This window comes from Cyprinodon tularosa, unplaced genomic scaffold, assembly GCF_016077235.1.
Source record: "Cyprinodon tularosa strain WSP-4 unplaced genomic scaffold, ASM1607723v1 ctg69, whole genome shotgun sequence".
Classification (NCBI taxonomy): Eukaryota; Metazoa; Chordata; class Actinopteri; order Cyprinodontiformes; family Cyprinodontidae; genus Cyprinodon; species Cyprinodon tularosa.
Genome location: NW_024039440.1, coordinates 873,681 through 893,552, shown reverse-complemented (window position 1 = coordinate 893,552; position 19,872 = coordinate 873,681). Strand labels below are relative to the sequence as shown.

At 36.8% G+C, this 19,872-nt stretch overlaps 1 protein-coding gene across 1 annotated transcript in view; it reads right to left on the bottom strand.

Moving 5' to 3' along the window:
* inppl1a (inositol polyphosphate phosphatase-like 1a) overlaps nt 1-9,623 on the bottom strand; it is a 58,088-nt gene extending 48,465 nt beyond the window's left edge. The window contains exon 1 of the mRNA XM_038267883.1: nt 9,159-9,623. Within this exon, the coding sequence (XP_038123811.1) occupies nt 9,159-9,334 (176 nt within the window). The 5' untranslated portion in view covers nt 9,335-9,623. The remainder of the gene's footprint in view (nt 1-9,158) is intronic.
* Between the last annotated feature and the right edge of the window lie 10,249 nt (nt 9,624-19,872).

Sequence of the window (19,872 nt, the reverse complement as noted above, 5' to 3'; positions counted from 1 at the left end):
CCTTTAAGAGACAGCAAGACACAGAGGCTCATCACTATCCTCCGGGAGGAGATATTTACTCGTTTTGGAGTTCCTCAAAGCATTGTGTCAGATCGTGGCCCCCAGTTTACCAGTCAAGAGATGTCCAATTTTTGCTCTATGTGGGGGGTAAAGCACTATTTTACCACCAGCTATCACCCCCAATCCAACTTAACTGAGCGGGCTAACAGAACTATCAAAACAATGATAGCCTCATTTGTTGGACAGAACCACAATCAGTGGGACAAACATATATGGGAGTTCCGTTTTGCCATCAATGGTGCTCAACATGAGACCACAGGGAGAGCCCCTGCAGAACTAATGTTGGGACGTCAACTTCAAGGGCCGTTGGAGAGGATGATAGCCAAACCACCATCACCTCAGCAAACCATATACAAGTTGATGGAGCGACACAGTGAGATGAAGGAAGAAGTCAAATGGAAAGTTGGGATAAGTCAAGCCCGACAAGCCAAATATTACAATGCCCGGAGGAGAGGTGCACAGTTCCGGCCGGGAGATTTGGTCTGGGTAAGGTCTCATCCTCTTTCCAAAGCAATAGATGGTTTTTCCTCAAAGCTAGCGCCAAAGTGGTCAGGTCCAGCTACAGTGAGGAAACAGTTAGGCCCAGTAAATTATCAGCTCCAGTGGAGGGACCAGCACGAAGGAACAGACATAGTTAATGTGGTTAACTTAAAGCCCTATTTTGGAGTTCAACCTCCTTTGCCTCCGGCTGGGGGGGGGGGATTGTAACATAACCACTATGTTGTTTTTTCACCTTTTGTATAAAGCACTTTAAAGTGTACCAATGATATACTGTCTGGTAGAACAGTTATGTCTTTGATAAAATTATTTCAAAACTCCACTGGTTAAAAAATGATGATGTAAATTAATATGCTGGGAATATTTTGGTGTGGAAACATTTTTGAATAAAAAGGGGCGTGTGCATCGGCGCGCGCGGCTCGACAGGTGAGAAAGACGCGCACTGACAGGTCTGTGCAGCGGGAGATTTTGTCTTGTTGTCCGTTAAAAAGAAATCGAAAAATAAAGGAAGAAAGATGAACCACTGACAGAGTTTGTCCCAGCGCCGCAGATCACCGCAGAGATTTGAGGTAAACTGATTGTCGGAGTTTGCACCCAGAGGACGCCGCCCGGTGCAAAGAGACGCCGCCCAGGGGAAAAAAAGGACGCTCCGGTGAGATCTGGACCTTATTTTTCTTTTTGGGGATTTTTGGTGGTACCACTCTTTTTCTAATCTTTTTTTGGGGCGGGTTTACTGTTTGGATTTTTCGTTTTGCAAAAGACTTTGGACTGAAACGGTTCCAGGATTTTACTTTGGGTTCGAAGTGTATGGAACTCCTGTTGGGACATTATTATAAGAAGAAAAAAGAGACGGACAGTTTTGGACTTTCAGTTATTAGGGATGTTTTTGTTTGTTTTTTGCAGATATAAATTGAGACTTTGAGTTTACTTATAAATTGGTTGTGAAGGTTTTTTTGGTTTATTTATCATTTATACTGAAATATTATTGAATTAAACTTTGGATTCCTTGGTAATAGTTTTTTTTTATTATTATTATTATTTTAAATAAATCTTTGTTTTTCCTAAAAATTGTAATACTTTGCCTGATTTCCTGTGAAAAAACCCCCTTGAGTTTTTGTGAGTTCCGCTTTAATCTAGCTGAATTTTACAGAGTTATTCCCACATTTCATTTTAGCAGCAGTGTACCGACTAGCAAAAACACTTTTATTTTAACTTTAAAAAAAGATAAAATCAGCTTTAATTTTACTGTTATTTCTTGGATTTTGTAATGGCCAGACATGATTGAAGTTCCCGGGATGTTGAGAGAAAAAGCCTCTATAGATAAAACCATATTAGTCAAAATTAAGTTAAAATAAGTTACTTTAGTAGTAAAAAACATGTGTGTGCAGGACTTTAAATGCGGTTATATTTAATTTCATGTTTTAAATCATATAAAAGATTGTCTGTGCTTTATATTGTGACTCAGAATTCATTTAGATTAGATAAAAACTAAGTGTATGCCGATCTGTTCTGACAAAACACTGGTCAGTTCAACTTTGGCTGGATGATGAGTTTCTAACACTGGTAGTAGAACTGAACTGGAATCTGTCCTCCATTGGAAAGAGGATCAAACACTGATCTGATTTATATAGGTAAACATACATATTATGCTCTCCAGTATACAGTAATGTAGTACTATGAGTACATCATAATAATCCCAGTAATATAAATACCTGTTTTTGTTCTTTTTTGTATGTGAAAAAGGTAAAAAAGAAAAAAAAAAGGGGTCACAGGAAGACAGAATATTCTGTCTAAAAAAAATAAAAATATAGGCACCAAAGACGGAGAGGAAAATCTTTCTTTTACGAAAAATGAAAAAACAAAAACAAAACAACATTACATGCATTATGTTCTGGAAATAACTAGCCTTATATTTATACATAATAAAAGAAAATCCTATATTGAAGCAGGAATGAGTTCTGGCACACACCGTATTTCTTATGCCTTACATGTTTTAGTGCATTAAAGGGCTGGAAAGACGCATTTTCACCAGCAGAAGGGGTGAATAGTCCTATAAAAGCGTTTTAGTGACAGCTGCTGTGTATTCATTAAGCTTCTGGGCTATTTACCGCATATCTTCTAAAGCTGAATCCCTTTTCTTTATCTGCTCTAAGGTCACTTTGACCTTTTTTTGTTTTGGATCAACAAAAAAAGTTGTACATTTTGCAGTATTTTAAAGGGTAAGAGACACAGGGATGGTAAAAGAAACTTTTCGGTATTAAACATTAGAGCAAACAAAAAAATCAGGCCAAAAACCACAGGATGTCACAGCAGCCCTTTAACATAGAACACTTAGTGCCTTTTTACGCCCCCGGGTGACACAAAAGCTTCATTTATTTTTCCTTAATGCAGCAAAATTATTAAAAAGGTGAAAAATTAGAGAGGAGAGACATGATCATCTTTTCCATCCAGCCTTAGAAGTGTTGGGACAACACAGCTCATTCCTGTTCCAGTAATCAGTTCTTTAAATACTATTTAAAACAAATATACCCCCATTGATACTCAGACACAAACATTCCCTCTGACATTCAAACAGACAGGAGTGACAACTTATTTATACACTACACATCCTACACATTTTTCTTGGTTAACTGTGTTGCATATTTGATTCTTTTTAAGAGTTTTTCATTTTTTAGAATCTGGGTTTTTCTTTAAAGGGTGTTTTGCTTTTTTCTACATTTGTTTCTTTTTTTATTTCTGTCGGCTGCATATTACACGTGCTTGGAGTCGCTGCAAAACCTCGTTATAATTCCACAATGACAAAAATGTGACATTTTTCACTTTAGTATTTCTCTGTAGCTTCCCAGATCATACAATACTGGTCTAAGGGCATGAGACTGGCATATTAAAGGAGAGAGACTGGATCAACTTTAACTCCTCCCAGCCAGTAGGTGGCACACTTGAGTCATCCAATCTCGATCCAAACGTTAATCGTACTACCTTCCAGCTGGTTGCTAGTGTCACTTTCACTACCGATCCGTACCGGAAGCACCATTCTTACCATCAGCTCATTTGCAGATGCATAACACCTTTGCACGTCCAATGATGATGTCAGACAAACAGTTTAAGTGAGAAAATGTAAAAAGAATCAAATTGTCTCAGAAAAGTCATAAAACATTTATAAAGATGTGTGTTGGCATTATTTCGTGAGTTAATGATAGAAATAAGTAATTTTAGTACCATAATTATGTTATTTAAGGAAACCCGGATGTATATCTGGTTGCGCATGCGTAAATGAGCTGATGGTACGCATCATGCTTCCGGTACAGGTTGGATAGTGACAGCTAGGTCTGGATGTTAATGCTAAACATTAACAAAGGTAGTGTGATGTTTACACTCGTTTTTCTTCTTTTTTTCTTCTGCAAACGAACAATTCAAATGTCGCTTGCGTCTGGTCGCGAACCAGTTTTGCTGGCATGCTTCTGCAACATCGGTCTGAAATTAATAGGGACGCACAGCAAATTCCAGCTAAAGTGCTAGGGGAGCCTATTGGAGAACTCGCGAGAACTTATTCAGCGGCGCCGGCGGGAGTGTTAATTTTCCAAAACAACATGTCTAAGGCATTGTACAAGTGGTTGTACTTCCGAACCTCCTTGATCAACGTTTCGTCGTGGTTATCCATTGTTGTTATTACTCCTCGGTTTTTTAAAAATGGCGCACCCCAGCACCGAAAACCGGAGAGGCATACCAAGGACCAATCACTGCTGCTTTTTGTCTGTGCACTTCCGCTTGAGGTCTGTGCGGGTTTGCGACCGTCCAACGTGTAGTCTGGAATCTGAGACAGAGACAGATTTGATTCCAGAGGCTATGTGTCAGAAGTATAAATTGGCGTTTAGACCAATGACTTAGGCCCGAGTTACATCCATTGTGACTTTAACCCATCCCAATTCCTATTGGTGCAGAATCCTTTCAAGTCGACGTTGGCCTCATAATCAGAAATAAAAGAGTATATATTTTATACTCGTCAACATTTATAAAAACATTTTTCATATAAAATCTTTTTTCAGTTCATTCAAATTATCCTCCGCAACTCTAGACATTCTGGGGATGTAATATTTTAGAAAAATGACAATGTTTTAATAAAAAATTGAAGCTAAGAGTTTAATGCATTACAACATTTATTTACCTTTTGTATGTATTTTTTCCCAATTTTATTTTTAAGCATTTCAAAAGTTATATTTCCAACAAGCTTTAGAGTTATGAGGTTATGTAATATACAGAGCACTCTCTGTTGCTTTACCTTTTTTTTTTTTTTTTTTTTTTTTTTCCAGTCCTGCTTACAGACACAAACTTATTATCATGAATATATTTATAAGACATATCATTCAATTATTACATGAAATGATGGAATTTAAAGAAATTTCTTTAACTTTTCACTTGCATGTTTGTCCTATATATTAAAAAATTTACATTATTTGTTATTTCATGTGAGACTCGGTTCCCAAGGAGCTTTGAACTATAGATAACGGTATTAACACATTAATTACAGGAGTTAAAATCTTTAAAGGACAAAGGACTAAATTAAATCTTATATCAATTATGTTTTAGAAAATATTGTTTTATAAATACCTTATTACATGTAACTATAAAAACTTAATCATAATTGCATCAACAATTATTTGGGAGCATTGCAATGTTTCTTCTTGGAAATTTTTAAGCAAATGAAAATTCAAAGGTGATTCTTTTTGTGGTATATTAGTTAAAAGGTTTATTCAAAAAGAAGCGGTTAAGGCTAACAGTAAAGGAAGGGTGTGTTTTGCTCTTGAAAAAGTACTTAAGACTGTCTTTCAGGTTCATTATTATTATTAGAGTCTAAAGAGAATGTAAAGAACGGTCTGTTATATAAAAAAAAAGCGACCAGTGACAGGAAGGAAGAGGAAGGAACACATCCAGGAACTAATAAAGCATTAATGTTAGGAATGCTTTTGTTGACAAGGTGATGATCCACAAACGTCCAGGAAATCATCATGTTTCCAGTGATTTACGAGCCGTAATGATAGATAAAAGGCAGGCAAGACCTTTTTATAGTAACATTCAGCTGTTGCATATTTACAGGAACACATCCTCAAAATCCCACATAATAAAAAAAGTGCAATTAATGACAACTTTTTCATATTATATACATAATAATTTGTAACTCGTTAGATCTTTTCTTGCGGTGAACAGTTTCTGCTCCAAAAGCCAATAAAATAACAGCCCTGCTAATGTGTTTGCATAGATCCATTAAAGTATGGCACAAAATGTTGGTCTGCTGATGTATAAACACGCGACACTCGACAGAGCATGGGGTAAACTATCCAATAGGGGATGTAGGTCAAGCCAAAGTCAGAACACTGAGTCACATGGCTCTGTGTTTCCTGCATCTGTGCATTCTTTTCACTTTGAGTTGTGCAGAGCATCCTTTTAAGCTCTACAAGTTAACCATCCTGCTGCTGCACTTTATTTACCGAGATATGGTTGATTTCGGAAGTAAACAAAATGACCAGCAAAAAGATTTATCTGGTCATCAGGAAATCATTTTAAAACTGGGTTTAAGTTGCTGACTGGAAACTGGAGCATGTTGGTAAAATGCTATTTCTGTAACAAAAGGAGTATTTCATCACTTCCCTGAGCAAACAGGCCTCTAAGTGCAACTGAACAGAGAGATTGAGCCTTATGTGCAATGTTTTCTCTTTTTACATTCCACTTTGCAAATATACAAAATTATATCATGTCTCAAGCTAACTAAACTCAGAATTTTATTTTAATAGGTAGATAAAAGGGTTCGTGCTACTTCAAAACAAAGGCCAATTAATGAAGAGAAAAAGGAAAGAGACTGCTGACTGCTCAAGGGCGTAGAACTACAATGGACAGAATATTTTGCATCACAGTACGCAGTATCACAACAGTATCACCATCACCCAGATGGCATGCAGCTATTAAAGATTCTCGTAATAGATCAGTCTACATTTTATTTTAAAAAAAAATCTAAAAATAGACAATTTAAATGATTTACCTCTCCTTAGTAAAGAAACAAATTTGGAAGAAAAAAAAGATATTTCACATTCTAGACAAATAAAAATTGAAATTCAGTGTTCACAACATTAAATTTACTTATTAAGGCCTTTTTTATTAGTTTATTTCCTAACAACATTTTTGATCAAAAGATAAAAAACTGTGTTGCAAAACTGGCTTATTAGAAGTCATTTTTTATTTTAAAGAATTAGTGTCTGGTGAAGCTAAACTACTTGAGGAGTTTTGGATTGAGCATATTTACAGACAATCCCACTTTTCACCTTAAATTTATTCTTTGCTCTGTTTTGGCTTAAATACTACTCTAAGTGAAAAATTATTTCAATTAATGTTATGTTTTAGATTCTCTACAATCTGCTTAAAAATTTGCTGACAAATATTTTAATAATCCGATTAAATGTTTCAGCCTAACCTACCAGTCTAATATCTCTATATAACACACTCCTATATGTAACGCTTTGGCTTCAAACTCTTAGAAAGACTTAAATATGTGTTTTTATTTAATTTTTTCTTTTTGAACAGAAGCATCACCATCTTAAAAAAAACTAAAATCAGATTCCACTGATCAGATGCAGGAAACCTTAAGGCTCTGCTATGGGCCGCTTTCTTTTTCTGTACACAGAAGTATTTAAATAGATCGGTAATACATTTCATAATACTTACAAGGAATTCTGTGAATGTAACTTTAAGCTGTATTTTGTGATTTTTCAAATGATAACAATTACTCGATTTCAACAGGAACTTACAGACTAGTTAAAAACAAACATCCATCAACTATCAGCTCTAAGCAGAGCTGCAGAGAGCATGGTTCCCTTAGATCAGATGATTTCTGACAGAAAATGCAACTGGAACAAACAGGAGCTCAAAGTGATTCTGCTCTGATGCCACAAACTCAAACAAACTAAAATTCACTTTTAGCCGAAGGGACCACATCTACATAAGGCTCAAGCGGATCATTCACTGATGACCCTCAGCTTTCTTTGTTTTTGTTCTAACGAGCTTCTTGTTTCATTCAATAATCAACAATAACTATTATTATATAAGCATGCTTTCCCTTAAGGCTTTTTCAAATTAGCGATGTCCCGATACAACTTTTTCATTTCCAATATGATACCGATATTTATTTTTGAGAATTGGCTGATAGCAATATTGAGCTAACACAATAATAGTATAAATCATACCAGCTTTTATTCCTTATGTTATTCTCTAGAATGTTAGAAAGGCTTGATCAAGTAGTATCCCAGTAACAGGGAACAAATGTCAACAATAGGTATGAAAACAGATAAGTTACAGAAACTTTTAATAGAAGCAGAGAATGTCTATCAGCATAAAAATATAAGAGATTTTAGATGCTGGCTGGTAAAATGGTCAAATTTGTTTTATGGCTAATATTGGACCAATATCCCTATTTTAAATACCCCTTCTTTTTCACTAAAATTGTTCTAAAATGTTCAGATCTCAATCTCTACTCAACTGATTGCTGAATTTCTACCAGATTTATCTGGAAACAACTTGGTGGATGAAAAGTAGCAGATTCACTTAAACTCAATCCCAAACCTACTGAAGAGGATTAGGGCCACTGAAAAAACAAAACAAAACTGATTTTTAAATTTTATTTCAGCATATTGTAAGAAAAAAGTCAGAATTTTGACTTTAAGCTCAGACTTTGGACTTTTTTCTGAGAATTTGGACTTTAATTTCAGAGTTCTGACTTGTTTCTCAGAATTCTGACAGCTAACAAACATGTTAGCATAAAGCCGTAGCCATGTCTGTTTTGAAGACTAAACTAGACTAAACTTCCATTAATGCAATAACATCACCGGGGACCACTCAGCCATGTAAAAAGTCACCTAAATCCATTATTTTCCACCAATATGTTACTGGCCCTCCCCAACAACTCACATCTTTGTCAGTGAAGCTGAGTGAGAATTCTGAGATTAAAGTCAGAATTCTGAGAAGAAAAGTCAGAATTCTGAGATTAAATTTAGAATTGTGAGAAAAAGGTCAGAATTCTGAGATTAAAGTAAGAATTCTGACCTTTTTCCTCATATACTGAAATAAAATTTAAAAATTAGTTAACTTTTTTTTTTTTTTTTTTTCAGTGGCCCTAATCCTCTTCCGTGCAAAACACAATGCCCATATGAATGTAAATAATCCCAGAGGGTAAATTAGTAATTTTTGAAACTATTCCCCTCCTATCTACAGCAATCTCCAGAGCCTGCAGCAAAGGATCCTGAAAGGAGAAAAACGGCTCTGCAGGGAGCCACATCCCAACAGGGGCCATGCTGGAGTCTCACTGCTCTTCCTCTCTCCCACTCATTTTCCTTCAAGGAGAAAGTAAACACAGGCTTCACCTACAGTTTCATCACATTTTCTGCAGCAGGGTGGGTTTATTTATAACTACTACAGCAGAGTTTTGCAGGGTAATAACAGACTGGAGCGTCCTTAAAAACTACAGATTCTCTGAGGACGTGTGTGTGAGCTGGTTGTGGGTTCAAAACACAGTTTAGGTTAAAAACAAAGGTAAACAAAGCAAAAAAGTTACTCACAGCACACACAAAGCGTAAGCTCCGTTGACACTCTCGCTGTCCCGCACCAGAAAGCTGCCGTCTCTCCCCGCTCGGGCGAGCAGCTCCTCGGCCGCAGCTCGGCTCAGGTCCCGGTGGTACCACATCGGCGGAGCGGGCCCCAGCGGAGAAACCCCTCCGCCTCCTCCCCCGGCCATGGCCACAGCCCTTCAAACCGGGTTCAACTCGAGCCGCTTCCCGTCCTCTCCGACAGAGACTTATAATAATAAAAAAAAAAACAATAATCCAAAAAAAGGGAAGCTGGGAGGCGGAGAGAAGTTACCGGGATCCCAGCGGAGGCAGCGGCGGAGGCTACAGGTTGTTAATCGGTAAGGTTAGTTAGTTCCCCTCAGTTCCTGAACGGCGCACCACCCTCCGCTTTCGCTTCCCAGTCCCACGGAAATCATGCTATGTAAATCCACGCAGGACCCAAGGCAGAGGCAGTGGGGCTCTTCAACACGCAGCAGCCGTGGCGTGTCAAAATAAAGCGCTTCCTGCTGTGGAAGCGCTTTATTTTGGAAGCTGTGGCTGCAGGGTTAGTGAAGGGGGAACTGGTGGCTTCCGGTCGCATCTAGTTCCAGTGAGCATGACTTCAAATGAGGAGGGGAACAGGTGAAGACAAGCAGAGGTGGGGAAGGCACTGTGTCACTACCTCTGAAAATCATTAAAATAATTGAATATTGAAAATGAATTTTAAAATACTATAGTTTTATCATTATTATTCATTGTATTTTCCAATGACTGGAAACCAAATTGAACATTATTGATCTCACATTGGAGAAATCTACCTCTGCATTTAACTCGTCCCTTTGGGGAGCAGTGGGCTGCCATTGTGCGGTGCCCAGGGAGCAGTGTGGGGTAAAGGGTCTTGCCCATGAACCCAGAGTGGAGGCTGTGCAGAGGCCTGGCCGAAAGTGGATAGGCACCAGAACGTCAGGGTCAATCAATACTGTTCCAACAGTAAAATTAATGAGCAAAACATCCATATTTTCTAAATGAAGACAAAGTAAACATCCCTACAGCCTTTGCTAACAAATAAACAAATATGTTCAAACATCTGTGCTTTCTAGATAAAAGGTATAGTGGATAAAATTCTCTCAGGTTTGAGTTCTGGAGCGGACATCTTTTCTATTGTCATTACTTAGGCTACCTACTTTTATCAGTAATCATTCTGCATAAAATTGATATTTATAAGTACTAATATCGACATAAATTGATTATTTAATATGTTTTATTAAAATTATTTATCTATCATTTCACTGAAGACTTCTAGATGACTTGCAGAGACACATCAATTTCTCTTTACCCCATAAAACACAAAATCTGTTTCTGCTTGAATTCTGTACTTATCATCTTTAATGTTAGTATATTGATGAGCATGATTCACCACAGTGTTTTTGTTGTCTAGTAATTGTTAATATATGAAAAATTAAAATGTTTTAAATATTCCACTTGAGAATATTACTGTTGCCACCATCTGCATTAGAGTGAAATAAATTGTAGGGGTGGTCAATGATTGGCTAAGGGTGGTCATGGCCACCCCTGGCCCCCCATCTAGCTCCGCCCCTGAGGCTGTGGGGATTGAACTGGGTACTTCCAACCTTCTCAAAACACAAGCGCCCTTCTCTAACCACTTGGCCAACACTCCCCACAGTTTCTTAGAAACTGAGTTTCTAAGAAATATTTTATTTTGAGTTTTATCATTTTTATTATAATTGTTATAATAAATCTTATCTTCTTTTATGAGAAAGACTGATGACTTAAAGTTGTCTTGATGACAGCCAGTTTTCCCCTTCACAAGGATTAAAAAAACACAAATTCCTTTTACCGCAAAGCTTAGTGGAAGGAGAAAATGTTGCTGAAAAAAGGAGCACAAGAGGGATTGATGTGACACCACCTGTCAATCAATCCAAGAGACGTAAGAAAATGGCAAATCTTTGGTTGCAGTTTGTACCAAAAGTGAAATTTCCCTCCTCCTCCTGCAGGAGTTGCACCACCTTTGCTCCTTCATTTTGCATTATAAAAGCATTGCCTTCATAGTTATGATTGACAGAAACAGTTATAGGTTATCAGACATCAAGTAATGATTATAAGAACCTGTCAGTCAGCTGGTTTTAGTCCACTGTGTTTATCAGCTCAAGGTTAGTGAAACCATCAACGATTAAATGATAGACCATTTAGAAACATAAAAAATATAATCTATTTGCTGGAAAATGCCCTCTGTTTGATTTGGAGAATAAAAAAACATTAGCGAGTCTATAGAGAGTTACCAAATAGACACAATATACCAGAACCAACAATCAGACCAATCAGAGACCATTAAAAAGTTGTTTCCGCTGGATGATCACCTTCATGTTAAACTGGATCGTCCTGTGATTCATTTTCACTTGAACCTGTACTGAACTCAGATATTGGACAGCGTTGACTCTCAAAGTTGGGGTCGTGACCCCACTTAGGATCCTTGATCTACCAGTATGGAGTCTTGAGACCCACGACAGATATGAAACTAAACTTGTAAAGACATACAAGAACCCCTTATTTGTGGGTTGATGCTGTTTGTAATATTATTACACCAGTGTTAAATTGATTTTATAGAACTCTTTGTACTCTCAATCAACATAACATCTATTTAATTTTCCAACAGGCCAACATTGCAGCATTTTATTAGTCTTCTGTTAGAAACTTTATCAAATCTCTCTCAGAATTTTAGAATTTTCCTTATGTTTGACCTAAAATCGTGAACATAAAAATTAACTGAAAATGACATCCCTCTTTACATAGTAAAAGAGTTTTTTTTTTATGAATTACTGAGATGAATAAACTTACCAATACTATACTGATACATTAGGTTTCTGCAGCTTTTCATCCTCTACTCTTTAAAAGGATAAAAGAAATATTTTGAGTTAAGTCAGGTTGTTGCTTTTATGCAAATTATTTTTCATTACCTTTAAACAAATATCATGTTTGCATTGGACGGTTATTTACATACAAGCCAGTGATCATATACTGAGGAATGCTGCAGGGTAGTGAAATAAAGCTGGTAAAGCAGGCTTTCCAGGGCTCTTTACACATCTAAACCCAAAGAAATATGTTCTCACTATTTTTTCGTTCATATTCATTTGCTGGGATTTGCATCTCATCAACCTTGGGTTGCACTGTGACACAGTTTTGTCCCACTGTTGCCATGTAGCAACAAGGTTCCGAGTTCAATTCCCGGCACGTGGTCTTTCTGCATGTTCTCCCCATGTATGCATGGGTTCTCTCTGTGTACCCCAGTTTCTTTCCAAAGTCCAAAAACATCCCTGTTAAATTGCTTCTCTAAATTGCCCTTAGGTGTGTGTGTTTGTGTGTTTGCATGATTGTGTCTCTCGGTCCAACAGACTGGCGGCCTGTCGAGGGTGTATCGTGTCTGAGGGGATGGATGGACGCATTAATCTTTTAAAAGCTGGGTCAATTCAGCATACCGTCTAATGAGTAATCGATAGTTCCAGAAAACAACATGAAAAAACAGGAAAAAAAATATTACATCATATTTGTTCTATTACGGTAATCAAACCATTATCACCCGAAATTTCCAAGCTCTGAGAGGAATAATAAATATAATAACACATGTTGGATGAGAAGCCTTATTTTACCCATTATCTGTTTTGCATAATTTCAGAGTTGCTATGATTACAGTAACTGCACCAAAATAGCTCCACCTACAGCAACAACACCTACAAGCAGATAACACTCTGTGGGGATAACGTAATGCATCCCAAATGCTACACTTTCACTTTCATATTTTTATTGCTGCTTTGATTTTTTTGGCCTTAGATCTCTTGCAAGAATCAGATTAAAAACTAATTCAACAAAATCCGGAGACCCAGATTACAAAGACCGTCTGTGCCTAAATTAGCCATACTGTCACTGTCTACAACATTTTTAAAAGTTTGAACCATGTTAGGCATTTTCCAAGTGAAAATCTGTGATAATGTGTACCTTATTTTTTTGTTATTCTTTAATTAGTATGCATTTCCTTCACTATCCTGCTTTGGTTGTTGTATTGGAAGTATCCCAAACCTATTTTCCAATTTAAATATATTATTTAAAATGACTATCTTATGCTAAACTTGCTAAAAATTCCACCCCTAATTTTAATCCAATCCTACATTATATATACGCTTAAAAAAAAAAAATACTTTGGATCAGCTTTAAAAAAGTACTGTAATTTGGAATTACTTTATCTCAAAACAGAATTTATGAGATGGTCGAAAGTATAAATTTTAATTTATAAGAAAATAAACAGAATGGATTCATACAAAGTAAAACTATAATTTAAAACTATAATTCATAACAGATCATAAAAATATTTTATGCTTTGCTATAACTTTTAAATTTGAAAAAATAAAAATGTTACCATTACATACAATTATTAATTTACTTTGGAATAAAGTATTGACAAAAAATTATAATTATATTTATTGCAAAGAATAAATACAGAACTTTGGTCCATCTATATTTATCGACCACAGACACAGGATTTATAATTCATGACAGCTTGGACTGGTCTTTTAGTTTTTAGAATTTTAAAAATCAATTCTTGTGTCCTGTGTACTTTACATCCTGTCAACTTTGAAGAGTAGGCTGAAAACTTTCCTTTTTGATAAAGCTTATAGTTAGAGGAGCTCAGTTTGTCATGACTATCTCTATAGTTATGCTGATATAGGATTAGACTTCTGGAGGACATAGGGACCCCCATTTCATCATTCTGCTTCATTCTATCTCTATTCTCCCACTCTGCAGAATCTGTTAGTTCAATCTCTAACATTATGCTCTCTCTGCTTTTTCTCATAGTAGCTTTGCCTCTTCTGTTCCTGTTTGGCTGTGACTCCATCCTGGAGAGAAATATCTGCTGTGTTGCTACCATCATCACCTTAGTTTAAAGATGTTCGAGATCGGCCTGGTTTTCAGTGTAGTCCTGTTTCTCTGACTATAACTGCTTCTGTCTCCTTGAGCCCCAGTCGGCCTCGGCAGATGACTGCTCACACCGAGCCTGTTTCTGCTGGAGGTTTCTTCCTGTTAAAAGGGAGTTTTTCCTCTCCACTGTCGCTACAAGGATGCTTAATGTGAGGGATTGCCTTTGAGTCAATGGCTCTGTTCGAAAACCTAGGACGCATCCTTAGAAGACCGGATTCGAAGGCCGATTACGTCATAGCGTGGCGCCGAGGTCTGGTCGGATTCCAAGAGTCCTCATTATGCGGCCTTAAAATGCGTCCTTCTTTTTGCCTGATTTGAAGGACGGGTCCGATGTATCCTCGGTATTCTTGGATATCCCAGGATTCATTGCGAGACCAAGCAAGCTGTGATCAGAGGAAAGGTTACTTGGCGCCGAACATTGGTGAAAATTGGAAGTTCAGTTTAATATAATACAACTCTGTGAATAGTTCCGTCTGAAATGAATGAAAATAGTTGTTTTAATGGTTATTGAGTCAGATATGTGGCAGTAATGTTTGATTTATCTAAAGGTTTTTATCTGTTACTGTGTAAATGGGTTTGGCTGTAATTTAAGGACAGATTCTAATATATATATATTTATCTTTTTATTGCTATTTTGCACAATATGCTTAACTTCATATTTTTTGTTGTTGAATATTAGAGATTTTGCAGATATATTTTTTATAAATATATTGTTTAGATTTACTTATATCTTTCTACCCCTTTAATAGAATAGAATAGAAAATCCCTTTATTTTCCCACAGTGGGGAAATTTACAGCAGCAGAAAGATTATTGAAAATGGTCACACACCTTAGAACCTTAGAAAAATGTATAAGAATAACATAATAGGGAAGAGTTAAAATATAAACAATAAAATACTGTAAAGTGTTTTAACAATATAAAACTGGGGAATAAATAACCAATATGCAGCTATGGACATTTTTACAGTAATGGATATTTGAAAATAGCAGCAGCATCAGAGATGTGCAAAATGACAGCAGCATGTTATTTAACTGACTAAGGTTTCTGTCATTACATTTGATTTTATTTGTTCCTGCTCCCGGTGGTTGGAACCTTTATTCCACTCTGGATTCTTGTGAGTGTAGTCTTTGTTCACTTCACAATAAAAAAGAAATAAATAAACAGTTTTGAAAACTTCTGTATTCATTCTTTTCCTGCTTTGTGTGTCAACGTTCACGGTTGCTAAGCAACAGAGCATACTGCGGTAAAACCCGCCGAAGGGTGGACCTGGTCGAATTTACAGCCAAAACTCTTCCGGTCTCCTTATTTTCAAGGACTTCGAAGGATCCAGTCTAGGTAGACCGCGTCCTTGGAGGACCCGTCCTAGGTTTTCGAACAGAGCCAATGAGTTGATGCAATCAACTGGTTTTCCTTAAATAGAAAACTTTGAACCAATTTGACTGTATGATCTGGTGACATTTCATGTGAACTGGCACTATATAAATAAACTGAATTGCATTGAGTTGAATTAAAGAACCTGAAACTCTTTCAGGGTTCTTAGAATCGTCCCTATATGACATCTGAGACATTCCACCTACTGACTACATTTCCTGCCCATTATAAACATTCTTCTTCTGAACCTGTGGAGACTGCATTAGCTGTAACTGCAATCTTTCTCATGGTGTTGCAGTGCTGGTCACACCTATTTTAAATTAGTCAAGTAATGAGGTCACATTCATGTGAGTTACAGCATGTGAAAGGATAAACCCATAGTGACACAATTACCTTCTACTGAAGTAGATATTTACTTGGAAACTAATTGTTTCAGTTGATTTTTTTCCATTATAAGGAATTTTTAATTCCAGGTATAGTGAAATTGTTGGTTTCATACCACAAATACATTTATTAAGTTGTAACACCATCAAATTTTAAGTTGACCAAATCACATGGACATTTCAATTATTTTAAAGTATGGAAAAAAATGCTTCCAGTCCAATTTTAAGGCATTTATCTACTCTACGTTGGTAAATGCCATCGGCAAAGCCTTCAATAATGCCAGAGGGATTTCCTCTGTGAGTAGCTATAAGCCGCTGGAGAGGCCTGGCTCCACCAGTTTGTCAATATATTCTGTAATCCAGTTATGCAATTTTATTCTTTCCCAGACCACACACAGTTACACATGCAGAAGGTGTAACTGCCAAACTGAGCGCCAGACTGATAGACCGCAAGAATGAGAAAAAACATAAACTGGCCTCTGATATGGATGATTCAGCCCTTTTCCACACCGGGAGGTGGTTTGAGTAGTCACGCAGACAAAGTGAGTAAGAAGTCAACATGCAGGGCGACTGTTTTGTGTGTATGTGGGTGTGTGTGTCTGTGTTCATGTGTGTGTTTGTTGCCAAAGACCACAGAGAAGCTGAGTATTAATAACAGCACAGATATTTATGGTTGCGGCATCACCCTGTCCAAATATGTCCGAATATGAGTTGAAAATTTGTGGCCTATTTCAATATTTATGCAGACAGAGAACAGCAAAAACCAAATGAACCGATCTACTTTTTAGATAAAATGCCTAACATATAACTGGTTTTGTGTTAATTTGTTTGCCGTCAGATCATATGTGTGTTTTGGTTTGCCTTTGGTTTGATGGGTCATTAAATGTGATCATTCATTTGTGAACTGTAAACCTAAAACATCCTTGTAGTAGGGATAGATAGATGTTTAAAATACAATAGAATAGGATAGAAAATCCCTTTATTGTCCCACAATGGGGAAATTCTGGTGTTTACAGAGGCAAAAAGATAACAGAAAAAATGGTCACACAAATATGGACCTAAGAAAAATGTATAAGAATAACATAATATTGAAGAGTTAAAAGATAAACCATAAAATACTGTACTGTAAAGTGTTTTAACAATATATAAATTGTGCACCTGGAGAATAAATATCCAATATACAGCTATAGATAATTTTATAGTAATGGATATATGAAAATAGCAGCAATGTCAGATTTGTGCAAAATGACAGCAGCATGTTATTTAACTGAATAAGGTAGAAACAGTGCAAAATTAGCATGAATGTAACAACTTATCGAGGTTTTTGGGAACAGTGGTGGTTATAGAGTCTTACAGCTGCTGGGGGGAAGGATCTGTGATAACGCACCCTGGTGCATTTAGGGTGCAGCAGTCTGTCACTGAAGGAGCTCTCCAGTTCTGCAACAGCTTCATGCATGGGGTGGGACACATTATTCACAACAGAGATTTTAATTCTCCTCCTTTTGTTTCCCACCTCCTGTACTGAGTCAAGAGGGCATTTGTCTGTGGAAATTTGTTCCAGTCCAACTGGCCAACGTTGGTCCTTAACGTTTGCCACCAAAACGAAAGCTCTTTTTAATTAAAACATGTGTTAAATGTCTTTATATGTGTTTATTCTGAGAATTAGGCAAAAGAGTTGTCACATGTTGTCCCAAGCACACATATTGATGGATAAATCAATGGTTACAGGAGCGATACAAACATTAATCTCTCTTTGAATTTATCCACATTTGGTCACCTTATAACAAAAAAACATTCATGATTTATTTTATTGTGATTTTAATGTGTAAGACCAACACAAAAAATATAACTCTGCAACCAGATTTCTTCAGAAAGTCCAGATTCTACCCGTTGAATTCTATCTAAAAATGGAACCAATCTAAACTAATTTAAGAACAGATTAGAAATATTTTATTTGAAATCTATGTGGCAGAAGCAATTTTTAGAGCTCTAAGGGCCCAGCGAGAGAGAGGGGCAGGCCACAGATAGAGACAACAGCAACCTTCTAAGGAAAGGCTGGTATACTAAACTTAACGAGCAATTCGACTTTATTCTTCCTTTGCTAAGGTCCATGGTTATGATTCGACAATATGAGAAAAACAGGGCAAACTTGCATCAACAGGAGAGTTCCAAGGTAAAAATCTAATTTTATTCAGGAGAATATTATGTTGAATTAAGTGAGAAAACTGGAACGTCTTGTGTGAGTCCAAATGTATTATAAGGAAAGGCAATTTCAAACTGTCACATAAGATGTTGGGAGTGTAATGGTCAAAGGTTGCTTAGATGCTTCAGGACTTGCACAGGTTGCAGTAAAAATGACCGAACTTTGAATTTTGATCTCTATCAGAAAATACCCAAGAAAATATATAGCATTAGTTTGTCACCTTATGAGTGGTTTACTTCTGAGTGCCTCAAAAACAATAAAGTAGGCCAACACAGCTAAAACACTTCCTGCTAGTTTCTTGCAAAGCCTTAACAGTAGTTGCTGCTTAAACATAAGGATAGCAGCTTAATAGGTTTATCGGTGGTTTAGTTTCCTTTTTTCCCTAATAACTGGAATCTTCATTTTGTAACTAATTTTAGTATTTACTTAGTTCTTAGTATTTACTCTTTGTCTGCGATTAACATTTTACTAAAGATCTTGAAGATCAGAGTTGGACAGAAAAGCAAAAAAAGCCAAAACAAGCCAGTAAGAAAAAAAAACAACAGAAAACATAATGTTGTACTGCCACGTATGATGCTTCCAAGAAGCAATGGTATAAGGTGATTAAACACACAAAGGTGCAAATCAAGGCTGAGATAAGTGTAACTGAATGTAAAACATTCTTAGGATATTTTATTTAAATATACAAACTCATATAAACACACCCAAGGGACTGAAACCCTATAATTACAGAGCACTGGAGCCCACTAACCACTAGCTGGCCATGGGTGTTCATGACGGAGTGATCGGTGGGCCCCAGCACAGAGAAGTTTTTTTTGCTCAGTGCTGACTGTAGGGTAGATTTGCAGTTTCCACACTAATAGGCTCTTCATAGTCATGGTTTTCAGAATCAGAACTTTAGTTTTACCTTTATTTTATTTATCTGTAGCTGTAGATCATTAAAAATATGTAGCATAATCCTAATCCTAGTACAACTAAATCGAGACCTTTTTTGTGCAACAAATTGAACTATGATGGATAATTCTTTTATTTTAATCTAGAGGAGGAAGCCAGGTATGTCTCAAAGGAATATTTTCATATTATACAGAGACCTTGGAAATAATTACATTTAACTGAATGACAGAGAATGTGTGTAATCCTGCACTCATTCATAGTTTGTTTTTTCTATGCTTATGGTTGCAGAGATTTAGTTGGTTATGCGATGGTGACACGAATGCACACCATATTTAATCACAAACACAGAAACTGGTGCTTGTGCATCAAAGTCAAAGGAATGTAAATTGTTTTGGCTTTCAGCTGCTTTAACAATATAACAGTTGGCTGCGTTCATAAAAGCCAGTGGGGTGCTTCACACTGTCGCAGGGTTTGGCAGTCATCAGTGAAAAATTAGGTGCACCCTCGCTAGGTCACTAGTGATTCATAATGCCATCAAAGAGACACTAAGCCATGATACATTGACCAGTGAAAATAGTGTGTATTTTTATGGATTGTGGGAGGAAGCAGGAATACCCAGGAGGAACCCATGCAAGAACCAGGAGAATGTGCAAACTCCACACACAAAGGCCCAAAAGATTGCAACACAACAATGCCAACAAGTGCAGCAATTCTCCAGATATCATCTGTGATTCTAAAATTATCTGAGAGAAGGTGCTCCACTGTCTATATTGAATTTGTTCCTAAACACGACAAAAAAGTAAGTATAGAAAGAAAGCTATCAGTGATAAACTACACCGCTTTAGGATCAGGGGATAAGAGCAGAAATCCTTGATGTTTCACCTC